The sequence below is a fragment of the Corella eumyota genome, chromosome 4 (assembly GCF_963082875.1).
Source record: "Corella eumyota chromosome 4, kaCorEumy4.1, whole genome shotgun sequence".
Classification (NCBI taxonomy): Eukaryota; Metazoa; Chordata; class Ascidiacea; order Phlebobranchia; family Corellidae; genus Corella; species Corella eumyota.
The window spans coordinates 17,193,015-17,203,508 of NC_137493.1; the positions used below are offsets into that span (position 1 = coordinate 17,193,015).

Below are 10,494 nucleotides of genomic sequence, written 5' to 3' on the forward strand. Positions count from 1 at the left end.
TTACATGCCGGATCACGTTGTTAATTAAAAATAAGTCATTAACGTGGCTTGACTGTCTAATTAGTGTAATATTTTAGTTTAAAACTGGGTGTCTAGTCTGCTAGTGGATAATAATCAGGGCATGACTGCATAAGTAAATTTTTATTATACGTTTTACGTTTGGGCTATACTGCTATATCAGGCAATATTTAAATATTAGCAATTTAATAATATCCCAAACTACCAAAGTCAATTCAGGACTGTGTCGGGGTAAAAAATGTTAATCCTTGTTTAGGCTGTAAAGTCGGGTTCCCACATTAAGGATAAATTTAAAAATAAAAAATAAAATATTTAAATACTTGTTGCTTGTAAAGTTATTTTTGTATGAAAAACAAATATTTGTATTTGTAGACAGCAAGCTGGTAAAATAATTTTTTGTTTTATTAATTTAATTTGTGAATCATCTGATCATGGCATCTGAAAAAATTCAGTTTTATTATTCAACACTTAGTCCTCCATCTTGGTCTATCTGGCTTTTATTGGAAGAGCTCGGTTTAGAATATGACGGACATTCACTTGTATTGTCTAAGGGGGAACATAAGACCGAAGAATATAAGGCCGTTAATCATCGACAAAGATGTCCTGGGATAAAAGATGGTGATTTTTCGATGGGAGAAAGTCGAGCTATAGCTCAGTATTTATGCGACAAATACGCTAAAGGGGATCTTGAGAAGTTGTACCCCAAGGATTTAGAAACAAGAACAAAAGTGAACCAAGTTCTTTGGGTTGATTTTGATGCGTATAATGTGATAGCAGATTTTGTTGGAGCTATCCCGTTGCTGTATAAGGGAATAACTCCAGATCTATCTAACTCAACTGAGGTGGAGATAAACTTGGCGTTCTTGGAGTTTTTTTTGGAGAGTCGCAAATACTTGGCTGCTGATCATATGACAATCTGTGATATTTGTGCATTCTGTTCATTGTGTGTCCTGAAGGTTCCTGAGAAAGATTTCTTTGTCAATTTTCCGAAGATTAAAGCATGGATGGTAACAATGAAAGGTGAGCTGAAAAGTTATGAGAAATGTGTGGGGGTCAATTTAACAGAATTTGCCAAATTCTATCGTGGAGCCTGTGCCAAAAAGTAAATTTCTTAACCAAAATATTATTATCTCCTGATTTACATTATATGTTAAAAAATCAAGTATTATAATTTTTTCCAATGCAATATTAATCCCTATAACCATTTATTCATTGTAATTTGTAATTCTTTATATTTGTACCTGTGTATGAAGCTTCCTTTAAAGTTCATTTATGTATGTATGCTGTGTTTATAATAAAGCATTTGATATGTAGGTCTATCCTATTTAGTTCCATTGTTTTTATTTAAAAAATTAATACATTTTCAACTGAAGAATCGATACTAAACATATCATTTATCTATGCCAATTTATTAACAGATTTTTTGTAATGTTATGCTCATTAATCATGCTATGAATGATATTCAAATTATCAATTTAATTGTTTGTTTAATTGTTTTTGTTTTTTAATTAATTGTAAATATTTTTGATTTATCGTGTTGTTAATTTCTCATTTACGAGCATTTATTTTTCCCCTTAATATTGGCAAGTTGTTTTTAACATACAAATCTTATGTAAGACCATACCACAAAAAGACCAAATAAGGGTTTTAACTAAAAATGACCAAATTTATAAAGCAATTATTTATTGTCAAACCTCTACATGAGATTCTAAAAATGTGTTAAAGTCATATTTCATATTTCTAGTGTTGTCATGTCAATTTTCTTTAAAAATATTCATATTAAAATATTAGCTTCTAAGATCTTTAATCTAACATGACAATTGTTTTTTTTTGTTATTATCATGACATAATTGTTTAATTGTGATGTGTACGACTCACCTATTCATTTACTTCATTATAGATATTAGGGTTAAATAATAATGAGTGAATGTTGTTATGCTGTTGTGAGAAATATCCCAAAACAGTTTCATTCCTCCGATCTCAGAAGTTTTTTCTCACAAGTTATTGAAGAAAATTTGTTCAGATGTTTTCATTATAAACATAGACCTGAGATCCTGCAAAATGCTGGTAAGATTGACTTGAGTTAATTTCTGATTAAAGCATGTTGAAATCATAAAATAATTTTTTTTTAGCTTGACTATATTGTTTTGAATTTATTTACCCTTGATGTGGAAAGGTCGACTTCACGACCTGAACATAAAGTAACATAAGTTACCCTGAACCAGTCTCGAGTTGACTTTGACAGTTTGGAGTATTATAGATTATATTTGCCCGATAATTTATCTGCTGATTGTTTTTTTAAAATTTTACAGGAGTTCAAGAAATCACTAAAATGTTTGATTTTTAGAGAATGGATCAAAAATTCATAAATCTTGTTCCTGTGTTGTCTCGTTTGTCTTAGATCAGCACCGCAATAAATTCATCGAGAAATATCACAATCATAACTGGACGGATAAAAGTGAAAAAGTTTTAAAAGAAAAATGTTTTATTTTAAGAATAACAATCGACAAATCTAATAATCTGTTAACAAGGTAATATTTATTTAAAAAAAGTGTTTTAAAACACTATAGTTTATCATAAAATAAACCAAGTTTTTATAATACATTAGTTAGTTAGGTAAAGCAATTCTTTAAAAGTGAGTCTAATATTAAGTAAATCTGGTTATATTTTTACATATTCATTTAAAAAAAATTATATATATACGTATATATCACACACTAACATTGTAGTTAAAATAAAAACCTTCTAATACTTTTTTTGGAAAAGCTTTCTTTTCTAAAGCAATCTTAAACTTCATAGAAATTAAAAATCATTTTTGTTTGAATTTTGAATCGTAAATTAAAAACATTCGCATATTAACAAATTGTGATAATAATTTTACAGTCCTTACTACACTAAAGCTGAACTGAAACGTCGCAAACGACACACAATGTCAGAAACTTTCACAAACGAGGATATTCTGAAACTCTCCGAACTGAACCCCCCTATTAATGTGATGCCGAAGGGTAATGTTGGAACCCCGATCCCCACATTCCTTAAGTTAATCCGTGATTGTAAATTACCCCCAAAGTGAGTAATGTTGTGGTGATATGTAAAATTTATAAGAAAAGTTCTGGTTATATATTTTTGTGTAATTGTATTAAAAGTTGTGATGGTATTTATTTGTGCCAAATTATAATAACGTTTTTTTACCTAGTTAATTACCTATGAGTATAAGTGGTTTGGTATTTTGATTTGTAGATGTTAAGTTCTTTTTGATAACTAGGCAACCTAACTCTGTCTAACTTAACTCAATACAAACTCAACCTTTGTGGTTTATTTAATTATTTTAAGTAGACAAATAGAGACATTGTTTGGTTGGTTGATCCAGGGTTAAAATGTCTCAAGGTTGAATTGTTATGGAATCTTTATTTGTTTATTATATGTAATCCTAAAATTGATTGGGTAGCAACATTTTTAACTACTTTTGAATAGTTTAAATTTTTTTGAAGCTGTTTATTTTAGCAGTAAATTCTAATTTAAATTTGTTTATTTTTTTTAGATTAATTAAAAGTTTGGGGTTAGTATTTCCAGAGACCAACAGTAAAAATATTTATGGCAATGTTCAATTCAACTATAGGGGGCAAGTACAAGCTAACTCCTATAATGATGAAGGTAGATTTAAACTAGGTATAGTGGGTTTGGTGACCATGCCATAACATACTAAATCTTTATGTAAACATTAATACTTTTGGCATGTTTTAAATCATTAAATTGATTTTGTCATTTTTTCCCGTCGCATTGTTGTAATATTAATTGTATATCGTATTTATTATTTACTTTTATCAATGTGCGACAAACCAAAATAAAATAAATAAAGTAAATAAATAAATAGTTAAGCTAGGCTAAAACATGAAGCTTTTTATTAAAACTAATATTTTGTTTAGATTTGAATCCACCAGATTTAGACCAAGACAATGTAAAAATGGATCAAGGTGATGAAGGTAAAAAGTACAATATTTTGGTTTTAGTAGCATCGCGTATTTTCTTGTTTTAAGAATTCTTATTGTCTAATTACATAGTTTTTAATTAAACATAGAGTATGCCAAATTTATACATCACAAGCCTATCTTAATTAATTTGTGAAATTTGTTTTCATAGAAATGTTTATTTTTGGAATTTTTGTTAAAACGTTGTGGGCTTTAAACGAACTTTTGTCGGTTCATCTTTTGAACTTTAAAAATTTTGTTTTTAACCACAACCTGTCAATCAAACTTGTTTTGCTAAGTTGTGGAATTCAACTGTTCGGATTTAATTTTAAAACTATGCGTATGTTAAAATATTTAAAAAAATAAATAAAATTTAAATTGCGTCCAAAAAAAAATATTGGTAAAATTTTAATTTTTTTAATAATTTTTTACTATTTTATTTTTTTTAAAGATTCCTCCTCAGATGATGATCGGGGAGAAGAGTGGGATCGTCACAATGCTCTCAATAATGACACAACATCACAGGAGAGGTGTAAGGAGAGGTTGTTTGAGGAGGAGATCGAGTTAAAGTGGGAGAAGGGGGGGAGCGGGCTTGTGTTCTATACAGGTCAGATATTTAAGTTTCAGTTTGTTTTTAATGTGATCAGGCCAACATTGTAATCTGAACATTAAATAACTGACTGATTTTGTAATTTTATCAATAAATATTATTTAACACGGAATTGATTTGAAAAAATATAAATATTTTTAGTACAAAATGGCTCTGGTATCCTTTGTTTATTTACCCCTGGTATTGTTTGTTTTTTTTAATAAAAGACTGAGGGTAGTTTACTGTTGAAACAGTTATAATAAACCTAAATTTCTTTCTTTAAAGGCTTTACTGTCGAGCTTTTTAACCATGTGTCATTACTACTCATTTATTTTTAATTTTTATTTTAGTAAAAATCTTAAATAATTTTAATTTTTGTACCCCCAGATGCTCAATACTGGGCTGACCAGGATGGAGATTTTGATGAACAGACCACGGATGATTGGGATGTGGATTATTCCGGGTATTATGGGGAGGAAGGGGACAGGGATAACAGGGACTTTATCAACATTATGAAGGAAAAAAGGTCTCGTGTTCCATTCCAATATTTATAAAATTATGAAAAGTGTTTTTGTAGTTTGTTTGAAGAGATATTTCAATAACGCATATTAACATTGATTTCTGTATTGCCACTACTAACTTAAACTCTACCTTTGCTTGCTCTTACTTTATATATGTAATCTAATACCTTGCTAGCCTTAACTCTTAGTAGTAGTAGTAGTAATATGATTTCAAAAATAGTGGTATTATTCACTTTAGATACCATATGTTTGTATGTTTTTTTATGTACTTATTTGATGTTACCATTTCAAGTACTAACCTTTGAATTTTGAAACTTTATTTACAGATTACGAAATGGTCAAAGAATTCCCAAGCACAAATACATGCAAAAAAACAAACAAGACTTTGGAGGATTTGAGGAACATACAACCGGGATTGGAAGTAAATTGTTAAACAGAATGGGATGGGAAAAAGGAAAAGCGATTGGGAATGGAATTATTGATCCTGTGGAATTACAAGGTCAAAACTCAAAGAAAGGACTTGGTTTCCATGGTGACAAGTTGCAAAAAGATGACATGATTAACCATACGGAACATTATGAACCTTCTAATAAAGTTTTGAAGAAAAATATTTATAAAAATGAAGATTTTTTAACGAATAGAAGCGTGGAACCTTTAGCAAGTCATTCTTGGATTTTTCCACAATTTCGAAGCAATTTGACTTCAGTTTTAAGTCAACATAAACCTTTAAGACCAGAAGAACGTCAAAAATTGATCCCAGGAGAAGACGGGATTGTGATTTCAACAATTTATGATGAAAAACTGGATGTTGATTTGGACAGTGGGTTGTTAAGGTCACAGTTTTCAACTGCTTTAAAACATCGAGAAAAAACAACAAAAAATATCAAAAAATTTTCTGATAAACAAACTTATAAAGATATAAACAAAACCCATTTAAATTCTGATAACGCTGACCCAAATAAAGGGGTTAAAATTGATAAAAATTCTAAAGAAATTAACAAGAATTTTCCTAAAAACTCAAATAGTATTAAAGTTAAAACTGGATCAAAATTGGTGAACCCTGAACAATATAAAAAACATTTTAATGAACATAATTTAGATGAAAATGTATTGGATAAAAATAATCAAAGTTATTCTGGCTTACATTCAATGTCGATTCAATTTGTTAGACCTTCTAATAAAAAAGATTATATTACTTGATTTTTGTTTTTTTACTGTGTTTGGAGTTATATATTATTACGATTTTTTAGACTATTTATTTTGTTATTTTAATATTTCAATTAATATGTTCAGAATACTTTATTTTTTTTTATTTTTAAATTATGCTTTTTCAAAATACGCACAAAATGTTTATTTATTAATAATAAAATTTATTTTTACTTTTTTAGTTTTTAGGTGCTATAAAAATTGTTTAAATAATTAATTAAAATGTTTTCAAGTAGTGGAGGATCATTCTTTAGTAGTTCAGGTAACTTTATTTCATTGTTAAAAGAATGTTTTAAGGCTATTTAGAACCCTAAAAATTGATCTTTTTTGCATCAACTTTTAGCCACTGCTAACACTAACCACAACCCTATGAAGGACATTGAAGTTTCGAGTCCACCTGATGACAGTGTAAGTTGTATGGAGTTCAGTCCTCCTGCCATGGCTGGTACTTTCCTGGTGGCTGGATCATGGGCTAATGATGTAAGTTTGATTAGTATTATGATAACTAAAGTTTAAGTTTCAAGGTTTGATCCCCACTGCTTTCATGAAGTAGTAAGCTATTGAGTAAGGTGCTATAAACAATATGAACTCCTACTGAGCCAAAAACCAATTATATTTTGGGCAATAATTGATGTTAAAAACTGTCAAAGTTAACATAATACTGGGTTTAGGTAATGAATATTACTCTATGTTCAAGCCATGCAGTCGACCTTCTACATCGAAGATAAATAAAATAAAAGTTAGACAACTATGATCTAATTTCTATAAAAAGTTATATTTATGTGGTTTGGTCAAAAAATGTAACATTCATTCTTAACAATGTTGTTTTAACTTTTATTCAGATCAGATGTTGGCAAATAGAGGACAGTGGTCAAAGTGTTCCAAAAGCTCAACAAATGCACCAAGGGCCAGTGTTAGATGTCTCTTGGAGTGATGTAAGTACTTCATTAATTTATTTTGGTGTTTTGGCACAGGTTAAAATTTAAATATTGTTAACTTCTTTATTTATACGGTATAACATTTTGGCACTTATAAAAAACTTTTTAAGACTTTAAATGATTTTTAAATTTAAGGATGGTACTAAGGTCTACACAGCTTCTGCTGATAAAACTGCTAAAGTTTGGGATCTAGCCTCAAATCAATCTATTCAGGTTTCCATATTTTTATTATTTTTTATTTAACCTTGGTGAGAAAAGTTTTTTTTTTTGGATATATATTTATTCCCCGATGTGTGAGAGTCGAATGCGCAAACTAAACATAGAGTAACATTTAAGTGCTTGCTCAGCAGGAGTTTATACCGTTTATAGCGCCTTACTCAAGGGTGCTACAGCATGAGATCAGTGGGGATTGAACCCACTACACCACGCTGCCGGTCCCTGTTGATTCTTAGGTTTTATTGTATGTTTATTAATCTGCTGGTAGTTTTTGTGCTAAACAGAAATACATTTAGTTTAGCATTTTAATAAAGATTGTTGTGACAAATGCCTTTATGTGTTTTAGGTGGCCCAACATGATGCTCCAATCAAAACTTGTCACTGGATCAAAAGTCCGACTTATTCTTGTTTAATGACTGGATCATGGGACAAAACATTAAAGGTCGTGATTGTTAACTTTATATTTTCAATATACTGATTGTTAGTTACCTAGTAATAAGTGAAATTATTTTAGGTAATAATGTAATTGTTTTAAATTATGGAAATGTTTTTTTTGTTTAGTTTTGGGACACTAGATCTCCAACTCCAATGAAGACATTAAACTTAACAGAAAGAGTTTATTGTGCAGATGTGGTGAGTTAAAGTTTATTTTGTTGAAACTTGATTTTATTTTTACCATAACTGCTACAAGATTATTTTGCTAGAATTTTTATCATAAATTTAAGTGGGCTTGAAGTTATGGTTGTTTTATATAAACTATTCACAAGAAATTTGGTTAAAATAAATGGATAAAAATTTTTAATTAAATGTTTTTTGTATAGAAATACCCGATGGCAATGGTAAGCTGTGCTGACAAAAAATTAATTTGTTTGAAATTAGAAAATGAACCTTCAGAATATCAGAAGTTTGATTCACCGCTTAAATATCAGGTTGGTTATTAAACTCTTTGTTTTTTTGCCAGTGTAAACACATCAAGGTTATATCTAAGTCAAACAACCTTAAGTCTTTAAAAGATTTCATAAAGAATATCATTGTACAGTTCATCATTTAAAATCTTTTACCATTTAAACCAGACATATATTTATTACTTATATATCTTTATTGTTTACAGCATCGTTGTATAAGTATATTCAAGGACAAAGCTCAACAGAATCCTGTTGGTTTTGCACTAGGAAGTATTGAAGGAAGAGTGGCTATTCATTATATTCAACCCAACAGCCCGTAAGTACAATTTAAGTTATAAGTCAAAGTTTTAAAGATTAACAGTAAAAACACAATATGCACATGTTAATTATGTTTTTTAATCAGTTAGTCCTAGGTTAAATTTTTGCTTTTACATACATATAAAATTGAAATCAGGAAACTTAGAAATGTATTAAAGGGGCTAATTAATTCCTGAATCAATTATTTTAATTTCAGACGAGATAATTTTACTTTTAAATGTCATCGTTCAACTTCTCAACCCCAAGATATATATGCTGTAAGTATAAGCATTCACCTATAAGTAAATAACATATTACAAGCCCTTAAGAAAAATAAAAACAAAGTTAACAGGTTTAATTATGCCACCATTAATAGATTAATGTGTGCCAGTTAATAAAATTTATGACAAATTTTATTTATTGTAATAATACATTATATTGCAATAAACCTATGTTGTAAAGCATATTCACAAATCTTTAAACAAAAGTTTTTTTTATCGTTTAAAGGTAAATAGCATAGCCTTCCACCCTACATATGGGACCCTAGCTACAGTGGGGTCAGATGGAAGATATAGTTTTTGGGATAAAGATGCGAGGACCAAGCTGAAAGGATCGGAGCAGCTTGATCAATCAATATCTGCTTGTGCGGTCAGTCATAACGGAAATATCTTCGCTTATTCTTCAAGTTATGATTGGTCAAAGGTAATTTGTATTGTAATTAATTTTAAATTGGCAGTTTTGTAAATAAATTCAAAATACTTAAATAAAAAATTAATTCTAATAATTTTTATATATTTTATAATTAAGTGGTTGTTATTAAATTTTTTTTAACTTAAAATACTCAATTTTAAATTACAATTTCGAAATAAAATTTTTGAAAACTATTCTTAATAACTTTGTCACATAGTTTTTACCTTTTTTATTTATATTATCTTTCTGAAATTGGAAATAAATGTATAAGTTAATTTGTTTAAGGGTCATGAGCATTATAACCCTCAGAAAAAGAATTATATTTTCCTGAGAAGTTTTGCAGATGAGATGAAACCAAGAAACAAAAAATAAAAAACATTTGAGAAAAATTATTTCTTATTTTTTATTAAAGTTTCTGCAGAAAATCTTCTAAAAGTAGAAATTAAAAATCCTGTAGGTCATAACTGATTTCTTATTAAGAGGTCAATTTTGTTTCATATGTTGATATATCTTGTTTCAAAGTTCTCTTAAAACAGAATTTACAAAATGGAACTTCAAGTTCAAATTTTTTTGTATTTTTTTTACATGTGCTGTATTAAAATGTTTGATTTATTTCAATGTAATAAATTGTGTTTTAACACTGCCTTATAAACTTAATATTATTGATTAAAAAACTTGTTGAAAATATATCAGTTGTTTAAAATATATAATTGAAATTTATTTAATTTACTATCAATATACAAAAAACAAATAAAGTCTAGGAATATGCAAAAATACCCAGGGTATAAGAATATACAAAAACAATTTTAACACGTTTTTATCTTACAGAATTAAGAAACAAAATCAATTGAATTTTGGAAAGCTAATATCTAACTTACTATTGTAACAATCAAATGTTAAGACAAACTATTTTATTTAACATATCAGACACATTTGCAAGAATGATTATTTTCATTTTCAAATAGCGCGTCGAGGATAAATTATTTTTTTTAAATCACCAGACCGAATACATTTTACCGAAAATGATGTTTTACCGAAAAAAGTTACGCGCTGCTGAACTTTGGAACAACACTTGATTTTAGTTTTCATCAACATAAGAGTTTAATAAATCTATAAATAAACAAGTGATACTGTTATATGTATTGT

The 10,494-nt window shown here is 28.5% G+C and overlaps 2 protein-coding genes across 2 annotated transcripts; both read left to right on the forward strand.

Moving 5' to 3' along the window:
- The first annotated feature begins 394 nt into the window (after nucleotides 1-394).
- Nucleotides 395-1,919, forward strand: LOC145749988 (glutathione S-transferase 1-like). The gene has a single exon (XM_082565890.1). It carries the CDS (start codon nucleotides 450-452, stop codon nucleotides 1,122-1,124), a length of 675 nt encoding a protein of 224 aa, XP_082422016.1. The 5' UTR covers nucleotides 395-449; the 3' UTR covers nucleotides 1,125-1,919.
- A 3-nt stretch (nucleotides 1,920-1,922) lies between these two features.
- LOC145750978 (uncharacterized) lies at nucleotides 1,923-10,011 on the forward strand. Its single transcript, XM_082567046.1, has 18 exons — nucleotides 1,923-2,085; nucleotides 2,366-2,549; nucleotides 2,902-3,087; nucleotides 3,560-3,672; nucleotides 3,945-4,001; nucleotides 4,438-4,593; nucleotides 4,963-5,101; nucleotides 5,423-6,288; nucleotides 6,646-6,782; nucleotides 7,145-7,237; nucleotides 7,376-7,453; nucleotides 7,803-7,898; nucleotides 8,018-8,089; nucleotides 8,278-8,385; nucleotides 8,568-8,677; nucleotides 8,876-8,936; nucleotides 9,166-9,360; nucleotides 9,634-10,011. The coding sequence occupies exons 1-18, from the start codon at nucleotides 1,938-1,940 to the stop codon at nucleotides 9,718-9,720; spliced, it is 2,886 nt and encodes a 961-aa protein (XP_082423172.1). The 5' UTR covers nucleotides 1,923-1,937; the 3' UTR covers nucleotides 9,721-10,011.
- The last annotated feature ends 483 nt before the right edge of the window (nucleotides 10,012-10,494 follow it).

What these genes read in the sequence shown, in the direction of transcription:
- LOC145749988 (XM_082565890.1), top strand. Translation starts at nt 450, where the DNA reads ATGGCATCTGAAAAAATTCAGTTTTATTATTCAACACTTAGTCCTCCA.
- LOC145750978 (XM_082567046.1), top strand. Translation starts at nt 1,938, where the DNA reads ATGAGTGAATGTTGTTATGCTGTTGTGAGAAATATCCCAAAACAGTTT. An exon ending in GATTGTAAATTACCCCCAAA is followed by an intron (nt 3,088 to 3,559) that starts GTGAGTAATGTT and finishes TATTTTTTTTAG; the next exon opens with ATTAATTAAAAGTTTGGGGT. An exon ending in CATGGGACAAAACATTAAAG is followed by an intron (nt 7,899 to 8,017) that starts GTCGTGATTGTT and finishes TTTTTTGTTTAG; the next exon opens with TTTTGGGACACTAGATCTCC.